The following is a 20401-nucleotide window of genomic DNA, read 5'->3' on the forward strand; positions in this document are numbered from 1 at the left end:
GTCACAGCACGACCCTCACCACCAAGTTCCCCGAGGGACCAAGCACGTCACCTCCAGTTTGCTTCGTGAAAACTTGCACTGCCGGAGAAGTCCTGCTTCAGTGACTGGGGAAGACCGAGTGGAGCCTTTGCCCTGAGACATCAGGATGCCTACTGACATTTGAACCCTTGTGGACAGCTGCCCAAGCTCACAAGATGCCAAAAGCCCACAAGAAAACAAAACCCCAAATGACATCAATGACACCACAGCTCTCGAAAGTGAGGGTTTGTTCATCCGCTCTCTCCCGGTGATGCCCATCGCCTTCCACGGGATGTGCGTTGTGATGGTGATTGGTGCAAAGCATGTTTAACTAGAAAAAGACCGTGGAATAGTACAGCGGGAGGAGTTTGGGACTTCGTTTACATTGTCCCAATGCAGCTAGTGTCTGCTGCAATACGATCTCATGGCTCTCTGTTCTGCGTTGCTCTGCGCCCACACTGAGCAGTGCAGCTATTACGTGCGTGTCTGTGTGTATGTGTGTGGCGGGGGAGGGAGAAGGTGTCTCCCTGACGGGGCCCCTTGTGTCGGCTTCCCGAGGCTGCCCATTCTCCCCAGTTGAGCCAGCAATGCCTGAAGCTTGGAGCCCCACGGAGTCCAGAGCTCTAAGCAGGCCCGAGATTTGAGCTCTTGAGAGCAAAGCCACTGGGCCTGGGGACACCCACTTTTCAATCCTGGTAGAATATTAGTATTTCCCTGCAAGGCCAAAGCACATGAATAACAGTAAAAAAACAAATATAAACAAACTTTCAGGGACCGGGCCGGTGGCGCTGTGGTTAAGTGTGCATGTTCCGCTTCAGCAGCCCGGAGTTCACTGGTTCAGATCCTGGGTGAGGACACGGCACCGCTTGTCAAGCCATGCTGTGGCAGGCATCCCACATATAAAGTAGAGGAAGATGGGCATGCATGTTAGCTCAGGGCTAGTCTTCCTCAGCAAAGAGAGGAGGATTGGCGGCAGATGTTAGTTCAGGGCTAATCTTCCTCAAAAAAATAAAAAAGTAAAAAAATAAACTTTCAAGTTGCATAGTGCTTTATAGTTTATAAAGCTCTTAGTTAATCTTCAAGAAAGCCTGAGGGGTGGGCTTTAAAATTATATTACTACCCCTATTATACAAGTGAGGACACCAAAGCGTGGAAAAATTAAGTGACAAACGTGAGGCAGCACAGCTGGTAATTCACCAAATGATCCACGTGCCCAGCACATGCCACACAGAAGGCACGTGGCCCAGTAAATATTCCATGAATGAATCAACAAAGGAACGAGCAAATGAACTGGGACTCACACCCAGTCCGTGTAAGCGTGAATCCCGTGCTCTCTGCACACCACAGGCCGCTTCTGGGGAACTTCTCTGCAGCTCCCACACCCCCGGGGCAGCGGGTGTGCCTAGTCTATGAGAAGGCGAGCTGGGATTCAGCTTTAAATATCACTTCTTTGTTCTGCAGATGTGAAATTTATGTCTTGAAATTCCAAGAAGGAAAATAATGGCATTTTATTTCATTGGCTCTTTAAAATATGTTCTGTTCCAAAAGGTTGAATCTATAAACATTACTGGAAATGTGGGAATGGATGCCAGGAATTCCTCAGCTTCATGTCTGCCTGGGCCAGGATACGGCTGCCGCTCCTGTTGATTATGGGTTGAGAAATATTGCCCTTGGACACTTGTTGGAAACTTTAAGCCCCTTGAAAATATGACTCCATTAGTAGAATCTTGTCAAGAGACATCCAGGCAGCATTTAAATTTTTCTATCGATCCCTCTTTTGTGGTATGGCCAGGAGCCCTACCACTGAGAACTTTCAATATTTTTCTGTTTCTCCAACGTCTAGTTGGATTAATCTCTGGAGGATCTTGAAATTTCCTGAAGTTGTCCTCCCGTGAAATGGACTGCAGGATTAAAAAGGCCAACGGAAAAGACATTTCCAGTCTGGGTTTTAATCCTTCCAGTAACGAACTGGAGGTAGATTATGTACATCTCAGTTTTAGGAGGGAATATATAAAGCACCCTTGATTGGCAAAGCAAGTGTTCCTCTGAAGTCAGAGCAAAGGCTGATGAATGAATTGTGGATATTTTTTTTTTTTTGAGGAAGGTTAGCCCTGAGCTAACTGCTGCCAATCCTCCTCTTTTTGCTGAGGAAGACTGGCCCTGAGCTAACATCTACTTTATATGTGGGATGCCTACCACAGCATGGCGTGCCAAGCAATGCCATGTTCACATCTGGGATTCGAACTGGCAAACCCTGGCCCGCCACAGCGGAACGTGTGAACTTAACTGCTGCACCACCTGGCTGGCCCTGTGGATACGATTCTTGCTTGATGTCTTCTCTTTCCCTGAAGATCAGGAAAATTCTTTAACCTGAATCAGACTTTTCAAAAAGTATGCAAGATAATGATTCCCTCTGCATCCCTCATAGTTTTCTTGGACAATGATAATAATGACAACAAGAATAGCCACCACGTCACAAACGTGGCAAGGCAAGGGTGAAGGATCAAGTTGGGATGGTAATTAATTTAGTGAAGGCTTCATGCTCTCACCAAAAAAAAAACCACCCTGACTGAACCTAAAATAAACTGACAAAGACTTTCCTGAATTAACTGAAGTGCTAATTACACCATTTGACTTTATCTACATTACAGGATCCAAAAGAAATGATTGCTTATGCTAAATACGTCTATAAAGAAAAGTGCATTGAGGGGGTGGGAGAGGGAAAGGAAAGACGCACCCAAGGGTGTGAAAGCCCAAGGAGAGAAAGACCGTGGTAATCTTGTGTTTGTAGGTCATTTGACGTATACAGGAATGTCTACAAGAATGTTCATGTTTATGGAAAGGTACAAGCTCGGGATGCCCAAACTCCCCACTCGCTCCAACAACCTCCTGTGGAATAATTGCAATTCAGGTTTTCTTGGCAAAAAGGAGCTGTTAAATGTAGGTCACCACAAGGCTCCTGAAATGCATGCCCAAGGTCTCTGGCCACATCAGAAATTATTTTAATTTTTACCTTTAATGTATTTGAAAAAGAAAAGATACTAAGAAAAAGCTCAGCCCTTTGACCACAGTACGATTTCCTAAGGAATGTTTGTACCACAGCAGATTTAAGCACACAAAAAGGAGGCTGGCTGGGATTCTTGTAGCTACTGGACTCAGTCTTCCTCCCAACATTTTTACACACAATAGACAGTCAGGAAGAACTAACTGCCTGGTAGATGGTTGTGGAAGGTACCTTCTCCTTCTGGCCTCATAGCCATCGCCAAGATATCATGTCGTATCTTTAGGCCTGAAGGTGGCAAAGGGTTTGTTAAGGCTTACATAGGGAACCATGCAGCAGAGGGCTGGAAGGGAGCAGCCTCGGTTAAGACACAGTGTTCCTAAATTGCCTGCTTTTGGCTGACAGATGCTCCCAGCTGGCTGGTGTGCAAGTCTGTAACTTGCAAAGCAGGCTGGAAAGGTGGTTTTGCTTGCCAAAACCAAAGCAAGTAGGAAGCTAGCAGCCAGAGCTAAGAGATTTGGTGCATTTTGTTGACTAATTTTAATCCCCTGCCTACTTTGGGACATCAAACTGGCCCAGGGAGGGTTGTTTATTTTAGTGATGTACGTCCATCTGAACAGTGTAGGTCTGGGTTACAGAGTGAAAATCCCATAGTCTCAACAGCACCCTTCTAATTCACCTTTACATGGAACTTTCTCCAGCTTTATCAATCAGACAACAGGTGCCGTCAGACCAGTAGTTTCCAAAATGTGGGCCCTGGATCAGCAGCATTGGCATCATCTGAGAACTTGGTAGAGATGGAAATTCTTGGGCTCCATCCTGGACTCACTGGATCTCACCCGGGTTCTCTGGGTGATTCTGGTGCACATTAAAGTTGGAGAACTACTGCTTTAGATGGAGCCACTCAGGGAAGGACTGACGGGACACAGCTACTACACAAGAGCTGGGGGGAGGCGGGGAGGAAGAGATCTAATAAAGGGTGGTATCTACTCTACTGACGGCCATCAGGATAAAACTAAGGTGCTTTCATATCTGTAGCCCAAATGAGGTTAAGACTTGCCAGAGGAAAAGGAACAGAGAACATGGTAAAGTTCCTAAGAGCTTTGTGGTCTTTAGAAGGAAGCTGCCAATGCAGGGAAAACATCTCATGATGGGGCCTGGAGGGGAATGAGTGGCTCCCCACCCAGGGGAAGGAGCTGTTGTTTCTCTCCCAGCACTGCTCTATCTTGTGCACAAGTCTCCTGATCCACACTGGAAAGTTCTTTATCATTCTGGAGACATGGAGAGAATGGAAAACAGAGGTGGGCATGAGGAAGGGGAAGAGTGGGCTGGAGCAAGTCCGTTATCAGGTTCAGCAGGCAGAACTACTCCACCGCTGAGAATCACACAGAATTGGAAGATTCCTTGAAGTCATTAGTTCAACTGCCATGAGATAATGGTTGTATCATCATCACCGTCACCATAACCGCCACCACCATCATCATCATCAAGCTCCAGTTGACTGAGCCGCCTCCTACACACCCAGTACTGTGCTAGGTATTTTATGTATATTATTTCTTGTCCTCCCAAAAACCCTGCAAGCTTGGTGGTATTACATCGGTGTATGGATGAGGAAAATGAAGCTCAGAGAGGGTAAGTAGCAGGTCCAATATTAAATAGGTAATAGAGGCTGAAACAGGATTCTCATCCTTATCTGATATTTGACAAGATTACAACTTCCTGCCTGGGGATTTCCATCTACTCTATCCCTGAATACTTCCAGCAACAAGGTGCTCCTTACATCCTAGGGTAGTTCGTCTTGGGGCTACTAGAGTGCTCTTCCTTTTATTGGTGCCAAAATCTACCTCCTGGCAGAGCTCACTTGCTTGTCTTGAAGTTGGCCCTAGCTCTCTGCCTTGTGACTCCACAGGACACGGTCAGCCCCCATAAGACACTGATAACTCTTTGAATATCTACACAGAGTTCCAGGAATCTTCACTTCCTCAGGCTAAAACACCTGGGTTTCTTTTACCACTCTTCATTTTCTGTTCTAGAAAGGCAGAGAGGCCCTCATTTTAAAGCCCCGAAGATCTGTATCCATAAGCAAACATCTACATCTCACAGAAGGCTGGGATGTTATTCTTAATGTTTCTAATGACTCTTTGAGCTGCTGTGTTTATGCAAATGCAGACAGAGAAATAAATCAAAAACCTCATTATCCCTCAACTATGCCAGAGAGCAGAAACAGTCACAGAGTAATCAAATCTCAGGGCTTAAAGAGAACCCCACTTCTGATGTTTCCAAGAGAATGAGACGTGTGCTATCAAGTTGGCCATACTTTTAGAAATGCCAACCAAGAGCCTCACGGCCTTGGCTCCTGGATTACAACATGTGGGTGGAAAACGGAACTTGAGAATCATGCACAGACTCCCCAAAGAAATCCCTGAATGTTGGTGGGATTGATGGAGATGGTGGTCACCAGCTTCCCCCACTGGAGGAGAGAATCTTACCCTGCAGCACCCTGATCTGGGACTTTAAGGAAATCCAAACTCTCCGGTGCCTGTGACACCCGGTCTGAGCCAGTGGACTGTTGTCGTGGCAAGGGCGGGCGGGCCATGGAGGTGTACAGGCTTTTCTGATTTGACCGCTGGTTTCCAGGAGCGTGGGAAGGTGGCACAAACTGGTTTTTGATGACTCCATTCTGATGGTATCCTAGAGAGAGGAAAAGAGGAGAAAACAAAGATTAAATTTTCTGATCCTTTGTTAAAAGGCTCTCCAAATTTCTTCCATCTATTAGCCAAGAGCGTTACTTAACTTCTCCAGGCCACAGTTTGCCCATCTGAAAAAATGGAGGGCATAAGCGCTAATATATTGTGTGGAATAGAGCCAATACATTATAAATTGCCCAGCGAGTGCCTGGAACTTAGCAGACCCTCGCACATGCTTGTTGAATCTGACATCAGAATCACCAGATGTTTAGGGTTTCAAAGCCCACAGTCAAGGAAAGGTAAGCTTGCAACAAGTTGGCAGGCGCGTTCTTGGGTCTAAGGAAAATTATGAGATTATGCTTCAAGAGCGCTGGCAGGCAGCTGTTTAAACAGTTGGACATCCATTTTCAAGGGGTCAGTCTTGGGTGTCCTCTGCAGGAGCCCACTGTGGGAGGTGGAGGGAGCACTCTACACAGGCAGGAGAAATGTGGCTTTTGGTTGGATCAATCCAGATAGAGCACGCTCTCTTAGCCGAACACCTATTTCCAGTCAAGATCACATTATTTGGTAAGTGGATTATGGTGATGGGCTCCAAACAATGGGCCTTGGCTGAAAAGGGCATTATCATTCCATGCTATGCATGAAGAAGCCCTCGTCTCTTCTCCCACTGACAGATCTGGGCAAGAGTGAAGGAGAACAAGACTCTCCAAGGGACACTTGGTAAGCCCACCACAAAACCTCTTCCAACTGAATTAAGAGAACTCTTTGGTACCCACGGGATGACCCTTAGTTTATTAGAGGGACTAGGACTTCAGTTTTGGTTCTGCCTCTCATAGCTGTGTTGACCTTCAGCAAGATATGCGACCTTTCAGAATGTCAATTTCTTCATTAAAGAAACAAGGAGTTTGGTGAGGCCCACTTGCTTCCAAGGTTGCCCAGGATAGGGCAGGGCATGCCAGAGCAGGACGTGCTCGAGGCCTGTGATTCTCACAGAGGGGGCACAGATGGCCAGTTCCACGTGGCTCATGACACACTCGCCTGCGATCAGTTCAGAAATTTAACGGTAAACATTTAGAAACGTTCATAGCAGTTGCACAGACATACTTCATGTCTATTGAACCTAATAATAAGAAATTTTGGCTTACATTTTGTATGCTTTTAAAATTCCATTCTTCCAGTAGTTTTTAATTTATCTTACAAAAGTATGGTTTGTGATAGATTGAAAATTCAGAAAAAACAAACAACAACAACAAAAAATCAACAAGCCCAGTCTTTCACCACAGACAGAGTGAGAAGTGCTGAGCTAAGGAATTTGGGTCCAATTGCCTCCTTTTAATGATGAAGAAACTGTCACGGAGGAAGGTTGGGAGCTGTGCCCAAGGTCAGGTATGTGGTCTGAGGCAACTCTGTCCAACCCAGCCGAGGCAAATGAGCTTTCCAGGTGGTCTGGCCAGGATTTTGCACGAGGGGCCAGAGCATAAGCAGTAACTCAATACTACATCGGTTCTCTTAGGTTCCTTCATGCTTGGATTTTCTTCAGAGACAAAGGCAGAGGGGAGGAGAGACAGTTGGCCAGGCAGGAGGGGGATGCCAAAAGAAATGAGAACTAGTTTCTCACTGCTAGGCCCAGGTGGCCATATTTTAGCACACAACTGAGAGATTCCGGAGCAGGAGACAGAAAATAGGCTTTTTACCGCTCATCTTGGACACTGTTACAAATAAGATTCCTTTGTCTGGGATGATTTGAGTCAAGCGTGGTCCTAACATGACCCTTTCAAACGTAGAATCCTAAACTTACTAAATCAAACATTCTGGGGGCAGTTTTTTTTTGTTTAACTGAATTTTGTGAGTGATGGAAAGAACATTTTGTGAATTTTGAGAGCGTTCTTCAAACCCTGAACAGATTTTTCTTTTCTTTTTTTTAAAGATTTTTAATTTTTTTTCCTTTTTCTCCCCAAAGCCCCGCGGTACATAGTTGTATATTCTTCGTTGTGGATCCTTCTAGTTGTGGCACGTGGGACACTGCCTCAGCGTGGCTTGATGAGCAGTGCCATGTCCGCGCCCTGGATTTGAACCAATGAAACGCTGGGCCGCCTCCAGCGGAGCGCGTGAACTTAAGGCCAGCCCCCCTGAACAGATTTTTAAGGGCAAAAAGTCTTAGATTTATTTGGGTTTGGATTTTATTGACCTGCATGCTATATTTTTATCATAAAAACTGAAATATGAAACAAGATCTAAAAACTTTTTTGTACCCATTTTGTTCTTCTCTCAGACATCACTTTATTCTTAGAGCAGTTCTTCTAGGTCCTATCTGATGAAGAACAAAATTTTTCTTCTTAGTAGCAAAATATTGTCACAGTATTTGGCTGGAGCTGGGTAGTGGTGGGGGGGTTATCCCTGACAAACTCCCCTTTCCATAAAGGCAGCATCCTTCAGCTTAAAAGCTGACCACATTCTGGCTGTCCCGGACAAGGAACTCTTTTTTTCTCTGACTGATGTAGGAAGCCTTTCCTAAGGGAGTAATATTGCTAGGTAATGAAATCCAGATCGTTAACTCAGCCAACGTTCCATCTCACTAGCTCACAATTTTCCTGAATTCCAGGGTCACAGGCAGGGCGTTTGTGTTGGTGGCAGTACATCTGACACTAAAATGGCTCCTGCTGGCGAATATGTGTGCATTTATTCGCTAATGGGTTTCTTCCCCAATATATTTTACAAGTCATGGGTCCAGATCAGTGCCCCAGTCGATGGCACACATTTGGCCTACCTGGGGGCGGAGGGGCAGCTCTCATCGGGTAGTTGGCGTTTTGCGTCCCACTGGGATAACTTCTGTTTTGAGTGGTGTTCCTTCTGGTAGGACCTGAAATCCACAAGCAAGAGAAAGTTAAAGTCAGTACCACTGGTTAGTTTAACAGCTCCTGCTGGTTTCTGCTTATGGAAAACTTTTGAGAAGCTTGGAATCCAGGTCCCCATCAGATCTGCAGCGGGGATGGGAGGTCTGAGGGGAGTACTATCCTGGTAGCTGCTGGATGGGAGGGGCTGGAGGATATGTTGATGGAGGTACAGTTCTGAAACGTTAGAGACAACGGCTTTACAAAGAGATAGTAATGATCTTACAAAGGTGTTTCTAGTTTTGTAGACTTTCAAATGAGACAGATGGGACATTATAATGTTTGCACTCATGCTCTGAACACAGCACAGAAGTTGAACATGTGAGCTGTACGTCATGGTCCCTGGCATGAAGCACATGTCAGCATCAACTGCACATCTGCCTACGTCAAGAGACTTTCATGCAAGAGTTTGTGTTCTAGAGTCTTCCAGTTAAACAGAGACCAGGAAGGGTAGAAGCAGACTTGTATCCTTGACACAGAAAGGAAGAGTTAGAAAACAAGCTGGTGCTAAATGAAACATCATTGTGGGCCAGAATTAGGGCTGGGGCCGCAGGGCCGCTGGTGGTCACATGAGATCTCTGCAGAGACATGTATGTTGGAAAGGAAAACAATAAGCTAAGGTCTCAAATGGGACAGGAAGGAAGGTAGGATTAAACCAGCAGGAAGAGCGATGCAGAGGGAATTCCTTATAAAAAGAAGGGCTGAAGAATAGAGAAGGGCAGGAAGTGACAAGGCGTGAATAGCACAAAGCAGAGGAGCTGGTCTCAGGCCCTGGGGCAGGGAGAAGTGACCTGCTGAGGGTTATCTGCTCGGTACCCGGACTCCCTTGAAGACATCACAAAACACCGTATTAGACAATGCTCCACTCTGGGGGCTACTGAACATTGTCGCACACATCCTCTGGTTATCTGCAGCCCTTCTTTGCCATGCTTTGTGCCCTGGGCTCACCTGGGCCACAAGGCCTCTGCATTCCAGTTGGGTTTGCCCAGTGGGAGGCACTGACAGGAGATTGGAGTGCCAGAGGAGAGAGAAGTCAGGGTACTTATTCTGCCTGTATCCTTAAGCTCAACTCTTTCCTCCCTCTGTCTCTTCAGGTTGAGGGGTAATAATGGTGTTCTGTTGTTCTTTATCCCTGGGTCCCCACTTTGTCTCCTTAACCCTGCCCACATCTCAGTAAAGAATCCCTTTATTTAAAGGTCTTTTAAAAAATCCCACCTAAATGTGCTGGCTGTTTTCTGCAAGGACCAACTGATACACAGACATACACCAACATTTTCTGGGTGGCTATTTGTCTGTGTTGTATTAGTGAGCTACAGTACATGCCAATGTTACCTTGGTAGATAGATTTCATAAAGGCCTGTCTATATACTCTTCATTGATCATACACATGGACTAAATTATATGAAGATATCTACATTATATGAATACATAGCATATATGATTACTCTATACTGTGCATTATAAATACAATTTTATGAATGTCAGTTATAAATAGAAAAAGAATCAAAGGCCAATAAAGGAGTTAGACTAAGGAGTGAGTTAGTGCATGTGAGGCTTCTAATGAAGCACGCTAAAGTGGAGGTGGGAGATATTAGATCTGATGCACAGCAACATAGTGAAACTGTGTGGGGAGATGGTAAATGTGGTCAATTTCTTTAAAATGGACAGGAAGGATAAGGTTTGTATTGTTGATAAGATCCAACTGGAAAGGGCTGGGAAATTGGAAGCCAACAAACTGATTGGTTTTAAACACAATTAATATTGTAATGCCTGGAATACCATACATAACTACGAAATCATTCGGAAAGGTTTAACCTGCCCATTTGCGTTGATGTTGGTTTCGTTTGTTTTTTTTTTTGTTTTGTTTTTGTTTTTGGAGGAAGATTAGCCCTCAGCTAACTACTGCCAGTCCTCCTCTTTTTGCTGAGGAAGCCTGGCTCTGAGCTAACATCCGTGCCCATCTTCCTCTAGTTTATACGTGGGACGCCTACCACAGCATGGCTGCCAAGCAGTGCCATGTCCGCACCCGGGATCCGAACCAGCGAACCCCGGGCCGCCGAGAAGCGGAACGTGCGAACTTAACCGCTGCGCCACCGGGCCGGCCCCAGATGTTGGTTTCGTTTGAAACGTTTCAGTCTGAAGGAAACCCCAGCCACAGGAAGCAGTTAAGTGTACTGGTTCTTTGCCCCGCAGATCTGTGCACAGGTTACGAGTGTTTGGTGAGGAGAGAGTTTGGCCTGCAGCAGGGTGAGCGAGGGCCAGGCAGGAAGGCCCAGAAGCCCAGGTGGCGGCCCGCCCCTGGGACCCGTGGAACACTTACGGGAGTTCCTGGGCAGCCCGGGTCCGATGCTGACCTGCAGCACTTTGTTACTGGGCTTGAGGATGGCCAGGTCACCGAAGCCCTGGTGGAATTGCACTTGCCGGGAGCCCCCTGCACTCCAGGGACCCCAGTTCTCCTTTTTCAACTTGAGTTCAAGCCTGCGACAAGCATATTTGTTGGAATTAACAAGTCGGAAAGAAGGAGAGAGACAATGGTGCTCACAGACCCCAGTACGGAATTCTGCTGCCGGGCAAAAACGAGGCAGGACCAGAGCATCAAACCAGCACAGGGCCCTGGGCATGGGTATGACATCCATGGGTTTGGTTTGGCAGCAGGGTGAGCCCACTGACCAGAGGCAGAAGCATTTGGGATCCAGCACCTGCGAGAAACCAGTTGGTGAAGGAGGGGCCCGTCACAGGTGCCAATGTCACTTGTCAGGTGGACGCTGGGGGGACTGCTGCGAGACAGAAGGATGGGGACAATTTGCAGCCACACTGCTGTGGTGTGTCATTGTGCCCCTCTCTGACTTCCCTGGGACTGTGTTTGTGGAGGACTGAGAGATGCCAGACTCAAGATAGTCTGTGTCTCCTTAGCATAGAATGTGGCTATTATTTAATTACATTCTATTGCTCCATCACCGCCCCCACCCCCGCCAGGTAGGGAAAAAGACAACACTAGCAACCAAAACCCAAATAGAATGGAGGCGTGCTCACAACTCTAGAACTCCTCTGCCAGTGTCTATTTTTCATATTGCCTATATGCCTACAGAAAGAAATTCCACATTCTACTTTTTGAGCTTATATTTTCTCATGTCATAAGGCAGGAAAACCATAATTTTAAGTAGTTGCCTATTATTCTATTGAGTGGCTTGGCTACACACATTCATCCTTTTTTTGAGTTATTCCCTTATCACAAATTCCCAGACACAAATAATGGCGCCTGGTACGGATGGCCAAATTGTTCTGTGGAAAAACTGTAATGAATTCATGCTGCTACCAGGATCTATTTCATTGCACCCACAGCAGCATTAGTTATGGTAAGTGTCCCTCATCATGAACTAAGGCTTTACTTTGGCCTCATTCTCATGAATGGGAAGGGATGGAGGATACCTCCATTTTATAGATGGGGAAATTTAAGAAGAAAAGCCAAATAACTCTCACTCAGCAAATATGAGATTAGGAGCTCAACAGTATGAAATATCTGGTCCACGAAGCCATGTTGCTAAAACAAATGAAGGTGAGTTGAGACACAAGACTGGCCATCGCAGCACCCAAGTCCCCAAATGGCCCACCAACAGGTTTTATTATGCATACATCTTGGGAACTTAAGCCCCTATTCCAGTCTCTTCTTCTTCCAGCCTTAGTCCCTTTCTATTTGTTCTGCTAAATAAAATATTCTTTTGCTGATGATGTATAAAAATTGGCTTTCCTCTGCCCCACTTTGGTGACCTTTGTTCAAATGATAAAATACACCATTTGATGAAGTCATTATTTCACAGAAATGTGAAAGTGACCCTTTCAAAGTCTGTGACCACCATCCAGGCTGTCCTCTTCAGCCTCTAAGAGTCCACAGGGGGCGCTGAGGCACCCGAGGCTGGGCTTCACTGAAGCCACTGGAGCCAGTCAGACCCCACACCCCACCCCACAGGCTCTCCTCTCAGCCTGGACCCCACGGGTGAGGTCCCTTTTAGTTTCCCTCAGATGTTTGGGCCCCGGTTCTCAACTTACGTATTGCTAAATTTCAGAGGTAGTTGCTTCTGAGTTTTTTCCTCATAACGTTTTGCCAACAGGCTTAAAAATTCAGTTTTGAAGACGGATTCAAGCAAACTGTCATACTCTTGTTCATGAAGAATAAAAATGTCATCCTGCATAGTACTGCAAAGAGATTGGAAAGACTTAATGCAGGTTGCACTTATGTTTATTCCATTATTTTTTTCACTCATTTATTTATCCTGTAAGATAGTCCTAGGCTTCTATAGTCTTTCTGTAAGAGAGAATCTTTAAAACCAAACATAACAACAACGAACTACATGATAAAGTCATTGAAATCTGCTTTCAAAGGAAGTCTATAGCCCAGCAAAATCACAATTATAATACTTTTCCCAAATGATTTTTAAAATCAAGAATTTAAGGACAATTTAGTCTGTATTTTAGAAAAATCCATTTTCAAATTCAACTTCTGTGTTCTTAAGATCACAAAAATCCAGAATGCTGTGAATAGAACGTGGCTGAAAATGAACAAGTCCTCTAAGCTCCAAGTTAGCAGAATTTATGATATGCTTGTAGCTATTGTAATAAACCCTAACTTGAACAACCGTAAGCTCAGTGATCAGAGGGAAGCCAAGGGCCTGGGCTTCATACGCACTTATTAGGAGCCTTTGGGGATGTGGTGCTCTGCTTATACTGCGTGCCAGGTGCTGCTGGATGCACCACCGCACCGACATACAGGCACACAGGACAGGTGAACACACAGCAAGCAGGCGCAATCATCACCTTCCCGCTGGTGAACTGCGCGGGACGGGGAAAGCACACAGCTTTGCGGGAACTGCATGTTTGGATGGGATTGGGCTGTGGGGAAACTCAGGACTGGAGAGGAGGGAATGTTAGGAGCTGCAGGGAGCTTAGAAGGAAGAGGCCGAGGAAACCCAGTCATGGAGAAAGTGCTCAGTGCTCAGGGGGAGTGATTAGACACAGCTCCATCTCCAGGCCCAGCTAGACTTCCTGGAAACTACAACACATGTATAATTGAGACTTTTTACTCCCTAGCTGTTAGATGTATAGCTCAGTTGAAGGAGGCCACCATTCCAAGGGCTTCATAATATACACATTTACAAGTACCTCCAAGTACCACTGTCAAATATCTAAGACAACCCTCTGAAGAATGACATTTCATGAGGGATGATAAGCATTTTTCCAGGCATTAAACACAATTTAAGTGAATCTCCTTCAATGAACTGACCAAAGTAACATTTTAATCTCTCCATGCGCAGAATGTGCCAAAGCCATGGTTCTCTTAGTAACCAGAGCTGTGTTGTATCACATAGGAGCTGTGGTCTGCTCTCGGGGCTCCTGGTACCGGGGCACCAGTAGGATTACTGTGGCTGTGAAAAGGCCAGATGGTGAGGCAAGTGGATCATATGGAGGACCAGAGTAGAGAGAATCTTTGAGACCAGGGACTCTTCCTTTGTGTAGAATTTGAAATATTTAAACTGCAACTCCTGTGGTCTCTCTTTTTAGTCCTATCAAGATGACAAGGTCACAGTGGGCAGTCCTGGAGACCAGATGTCTTCCTTGGGCAGAGAGAGCCTTGGTGGATGATCCCGGGCTTGTCAGGAACCTTCTCTCTCTGGGCTGAGGCAGCGAGCTAATGACCTGAGCCTGACAGAGCCGGGAGCTATAGTCACGGCCTGTCTCCCTGCATCCTCAACCCCTCAGCTGTCATAGAGGAAAGGAGCTTGGTAATCCACAGGAGAAAGAAGGTCAAAGGCAGGACCACTGCACAGTTGGAATGCAAAGGCACAGAATGGCAGCATGCACAAACCACAGGGGAGGAGTGGAGTCAACTACCAGCGAGATACCAGCACCAGGGAGAGGAGCTGGGCTCTTCACAGCCTGCTTCCTGAAGATGAGCACCCAAAGAGCTCTTCTTCCATGTGGAATCAGAATACTTTACAGCGGCTTTTGGACAAATAATGGCCATTTGGGTGCAGCACTTGGTCACTATTATTAACTCAAGAGTCTATTTTCAGATATCTCCACATCACAACCATGCTTCTTGCCTACACTTGTGATAGTTGGGTTATAAGTTTTTCTGTTGTGATGAAGATTTTGACAACTGGTAGTTTAAACAATATAGCGTTTTTATCTCTGTCACTCAACAGCACATGCAAAAGCAATTGAGGGACAACATGACAGTTCCACAGTGCCTGGGAGCCAGGCACCTACTCCTTCCCACTAAACTTATGACTAGGAAGTTGTACAAGTCACTTCTGCTCACAACCCATTGGCCAGTAGTGGGTCACATGGTTGCACCTAGCTGCAAGGAAGCCTGGGAAACGTAGTCCTTGGCTAGGCTGCCACCTATTGATATGTAAGGAAGAGAATGGGTATTGCAGGACAGCTCACAAGCTCCACTGTACTTTCTTGACCACAAACTTTTCCAAACTAGGAATTGGAATCATTTCCAAAAGGTTGAGAATAATGCTTCAGGAGCTGTGACCACAAAGCTACTATCATCTTCCAGATTCTGGCCAGATGAAAACTCTGGAATTGTCTTAATTACTTCAATTACAGCAATTCAAAACTCCAAAAGGCACTTATGGAGAAGCTGCTCCCCCAAGTCATTTGGGATTCATGAAATAGAGTCCAAGCACTCCAGCAGTGGTATAAGAAGACTGCCGCCTTAGCAAGGGAGCACACGCAATGGGGAAAGAGTCAAACAGGAGGCACCGCTTTTTGGTGTGTGGGGTGAGGAATGAAACTCCTTCCTGTGTTAGTTGCTTAACTCCAAGTGCTCTCTGACAGGCCTGGACATGTCTGTTTGCCTGGCTGTACTTCAGGCGGAACGGCGATTATTCAACAGGGCTAAATGAGCACAACACCCGTAACCCTGAGCGGGTTAATGTGCTTAGATGTATTAGGAGTTCATTACCATAAAGAGAAAAAGCAAGCAGGCCAAAACTTCAAGGTCAATTATCAGCATGAGTTTGGAAACGAGAAGAGAATGTTTGGACACTTTGACTTCAACCATCAAATTCAGTAACCCCTCCCTCAATGACCCAGGCATAGGGGTCAGTGAAAGCATCTTCACCCCGGCCAGAGTTTCAGCTCATTCTGCCTCTTCAGCCCATGCTCCTAGATCTGAAAACAAAGCTTTTACATTTATTTATTCTAAAAAGTCAGACTTATCTTTGGACTTCACCCCGTCTTGTTCATACGCTCAAGCTGCAATTCCTTACAGATGTTTGACTCAGTCTCCTGTGTTGAAAGAGCCTTACTAGTCCCTGGTTTGGCTCTACTTGCTATTTATCCACTCGTCTTTGTGGCTTATTGTTGTATTGCTGACAACACTAGAAAATTCTGTCTTGCTCCCTTAACCAATATCTTCTTCGCAAACACGTTAGTTACAAAACACTGAGTAAAGTCTTAAAGAAGTTTTTTTTTAAAGCTGAAAAGGCAGTTTCCAAGGACAGGCCTGCCTTTATTTAAGCTTTTAAAAAATGTTTCCTGATTATGAAATAAACGCTCCTTTTAGTAAACTGGAAAGCACAGACGTGAATACACAAGAAAATAAACTTTACCCAGAATTCTACCACTCAGAGAAACCAGTGGCACCAGTTTTGGATCCTCCCTCATTTCTCTGAGAAAGTGCAGACATATGTTGTGTCAGACCTCACCACAGGCCTCCCGGGAGAAGCCTCATCTGACCCCCAGGGGGAAGGCTCCCTCCTGTCTTTTGCATCCTGAACGTCACTTTCTGAGCACTTGTAACCTGTATGCACATGTTTACTCAGGTATCTGTTCCTCCTTCCAGAATGCGAGGAGCTCCTTGAGGCAGTGACTACGTCTCATTCACCTTGGAATCCCAGGGCTGAACCCAAGGCAGGTGGTCAGTCTAAAAATGTTGACAACTTCCAGGTTCCCAAAGCCCAAAGGCCACAGTTGAGTCCAGATTTCAGAAATGCCTCAGGTCAGCTGAGCAGGCTGTTCTAACTGCCAGAGGTGAGTGCAATTGGGCAAGGAAATGTTTTAGGCAAGAAGTTTATGACCAAGGGGGCTGAACCTCTGTCTAAAGCCGCCTCTTAGCGGTTGCTTTTTGAATTACATACAAGTATTGGAAAATCTACTGACCCAGACAGGCAGCCACGTAGCTTGTGGTCTTAGGCCTCTAGCGGTCAGCTACGGGAATGAGAAGCCCCATCAGAGAGCCCCAAATATGAGATTTTACAGTACCAATCTCATCGCCTGCAAGAGGAGAGTAAAGAACATAGGCTATTACACCTTGTGGCCACCCTTCTATTGAATCGACTTTTTCAAATAAGAGTGAGGCCAAGTCAGTACTCAGAGAAGAAGCAGCTCTTGAAGGATCCTTCGAAGCCCGATGCTTGGCCGTCCATCAGCAGGTCCCCCGAACCTCAGAAATTCCATGTCACACTGTACCGTGGTGTGCCACCTCTTGATATTCTCACCAAGTCCCAGTGAAGGCAGAACTGTAGGCATCAGTGTTTTGGCCTAACTTTTTTTTAGATAAGGATTTTTCCTGTTCAAATTATCCAAGAGTCCCTTTCAGCAACTGCAGTCCTCATATCTCTCTGAGCTAGAGCCTACCCTATTTTTTTCATGTAACTCAAAAATTTTTTTACATTTCAACTATAATTCAACGAGACATATTTCAGTGTATTCATAAAAGGTCAAGACTTCTAAAAACATGATGTTTACTAGAGGATTAGAAAAAACTTCTTATTATGGAAAATTTCAAATATAAAAAAAGTAGAATGGCAGAATGAACCTCTATGTCAGAAGGTTTCAAGACATCAATCCACAAAAAACCATATTTATCTACATGTCCAGACTTCCGACTTCCACTTCCGACTTCCACAGACAAAATAGGTTGTTTTAGAGCAAAATATGAATATTATATTATTATATCCTTAAATATTTCAGTGTGTATCTCTAAAAGATAAAGCCCCTTTAAATAAAAATAGCCACAATACCGTCATCACACCTAAGGAAATGAACAATAAATCCTTCATATCAACTATTTAGTCATGCTTGCATTTCCCAAATCGTCTCATTGATTGCTTTCATATGGTTGGTTGGTTTGACTAGGGAGCTGTGAGCCCACTTTGCTTTGGCGGTAGTTAGAAGAGTTAGAGATGGGCTGAAAGATCAAGCTGGTAGGACCCTCTGATAGTCTTAACTAGAAGGAGCCATTAGGTGATCAGTCCAGCTAACAGTCAAGTAGTAAGCCTCCTAAAGCCTTCAAAACACATACAGATGTTACAACTTTTTTTCCTGAAGTGCAAGACGACCATTAAGATCTTTCTCTACCCCAGTATTGAAATATTTTCAGAGAACACAATACACACACCCATTTGGTGGTCTGGTACCACAATCCATTTCTACTCTTGGTTTGACTCGGCACACACATCACCCGTCTGGTGGCATTCCTAGCTTGGTTTAGATTACTGGCCTACATCCAATGGGTAAAGGAAATGAGGGAGCAATACTAGTCTTGGTAAGTGTGGCGCTCAGCAACTGCAACACGCAGAGATCACAAGTTAGGATGACTCAGCCTCTTAGTTTTTCCCCTAGAGCCAGAACAACTTTCAGGCTAAGTACCTCATTTTATTACATCCTCTAAAAAGGAAAGGCCACAAGGAAGCAAATGTCCAGGCTGTGAATACTAAAGAGGAAGCAGAAAAAGAAGCTGGTGATAAACACACTGTATTCCCGGAGGCTATGAGGGAAGAAAAAAAGACAGAAGGAAAAAATTTGACTGTGACTATCCCAAACCTGGATAAGCCTCAAGGACTTGATCAACAGGACAGTGTCAAAGAGTCAAAGCGCCTGATAGAAATGTAGATATATTATGATTGTTCATGACCAAGCACTCTTGGAACGGTCTGAAGGCTGAAGACAGACCTGGGTGATAAGAACAGAAAAACAATCCCCCTCAGGGAGTGAGCAGATGCGCCCCAGAGCTGCGACTCCTTGGCTATCCTCCACAGCTACTGTCAAGTGTACACAGGGCAGTTCAGCCAACCCAGCTTAGCCCAGGTAGAGCTGCTCCCCATACAAGAAAAAAAGCGAAGCTTCCAGTGGGGCTCCCCGGAACACCAAAAGCAGCCTCACAGCACAGCTAGCTGGAAGAGTGTGGCCAGCAGGCCACCCAACTCAGATGGTGGCCCAGCCAGTAAGCCAAATTGCTCAGGAAGACCTTCTGAACACCAGGTCTTAGAGGCTAGAGCTTTCCCTTGAAATCCAAGGCGCCGAGACCTACCTGAGGTGGGGCTGCAGAAGGCTGCTGATGGACTCATCTGCTTAGAAGTTTTACCACATCCTGAGTTGCAATGTTTTAAACACTCAACCTCACAGCACTGCCTGACCCTTTATCCAGGAAAATTGGGAACAGGTAGAATCAGAAACCACAGTGACATAGGCAAGAATGGACATAACTTGAAACCTGCTCTGGATTATCACACCGTAGCCAGGATTTCCAGCCTGATAGGTCAGATGCCAGAGCAAAAAAAGCCCTGCTTTGTCCTGAGCACAGCAGTTTTGTCTTCTGTGCAGAGTAAGAGTTTAGAGAGGTGTCCCAATTCCAGTAAGCCAGGTTCACAAGAGACCAGAACGTCACTACTTTCAACGCAATGGCAGCCCAAAGCTTGTCCTGGGTAAGGCAGCGGAATTCTCAAAAGGGCCCAGGGCCACAACTCAAGAAGGAAGGTACTGGGCTCAAAGGAGCCTTTCTTCCTCTTTCCTCAGCCTCCCGCGGACCGGGAAGATTTGCTCTCCTCAGGGCAGACTTAGTCTGGGAGTTCTTAGCACTAGAGGATTGAGGGAAGTCTCCCGCACAGGCGTCCCCCTGCCAACTGAAAGCCCAAGTGTTGACAGGAAGAGCAAGGGCCTCTGCCTGTGAACTTGGAGTTGAAGGGAGCATTTGGCGATGACTCCAGGGCTACAGATTATAGAGACCAATTTGTACTCCGTCCCTTGCATGAACAGGCAGAAAGGACCCTAAGGAAACTTCCTTTCCAGGACAATCAGAAATCACGGCAAACTAAAAAGCAATCCTGATGACCTAATGGCCACCTCTGCCTGGGCCTTTGCTGGGAATATGGGTTAGGTCTTCAAAGGGGCTGAGGTGGGCTTGGGGAGACATGGTTCTGGACCTTCGACCCCACTTCAGTAAGAGAAATTATACTGTTTGTTCCAAATACTAAGTTTGTTTCTCAAATTTTATGGAAACAATGATCTGGTACCCTTTGATTAGAGGAGCTGACCAGACGGTAATCTTCTCTTGGTACCTCATTCCTGGCCTTTCAGGACGCCCTGAGACCTATGAGGGTCAGGTCTTCCTTGGGAAGAAGAGGAAATTCTGTTCTCTTCATCATGATTTTGACAATCGGGGAGGCTGCCTGAGCCTTGCTCCAGGCTGTGCTTCAAATAGTGGATGGTGATGTCGAGAAGAGATGGGACTCCTCGCCCTCCATCCCCTCACCACTCACCTGAGGGACACGGACAAGATCCTCTCCACCTCTATTCTCCGCTTCAGCACTTCTTTCACGAGGCCTTTGTCGGGGCCCTGTTTGACCTTTTCTCGTCCAATTAAGTACAAGCACTTTGGAGTAAGAAGCAGGTCTCGCTTTACACCCTGTAAGGAGAGGCGCTTTAAGAAAGTGGCGGACAAGTCAAAGTGACAGCTGTTCACACAATGGGCATCTGTCACCAGACAAAGGGACACTGCCTTGGGTAGCAAATTT

General features: G+C 45.8%; 1 protein-coding gene across 2 annotated transcripts in view; it reads right to left on the bottom strand.

The window, feature by feature from the left end:
• The window catches only part of MYO1E (myosin IE), a 191979-nt gene that overhangs the window by 12723 nt on the left and 158855 nt on the right, over positions 1-20401 (bottom strand). For both annotated transcript variants that reach the window (XM_046655362.1, XM_046655363.1), the window contains 5 exons: positions 20147-20292; positions 12645-12791; positions 10918-11075; positions 8474-8566; positions 5509-5710 (listed from right to left, as the gene is read on the bottom strand). In XM_046655362.1, the coding sequence (XP_046511318.1) occupies positions 5509-5710; positions 8474-8566; positions 10918-11075; positions 12645-12791; positions 20147-20292 (746 nt within the window). The remainder of the gene's footprint in view (positions 1-5508; positions 5711-8473; positions 8567-10917; positions 11076-12644; positions 12792-20146; positions 20293-20401) is intronic.

The sequence above is a fragment of the Equus quagga genome, chromosome 2 (assembly GCF_021613505.1).
Source record: "Equus quagga isolate Etosha38 chromosome 2, UCLA_HA_Equagga_1.0, whole genome shotgun sequence".
NCBI classification, from domain to species: domain Eukaryota; kingdom Metazoa; phylum Chordata; class Mammalia; order Perissodactyla; family Equidae; genus Equus; species Equus quagga.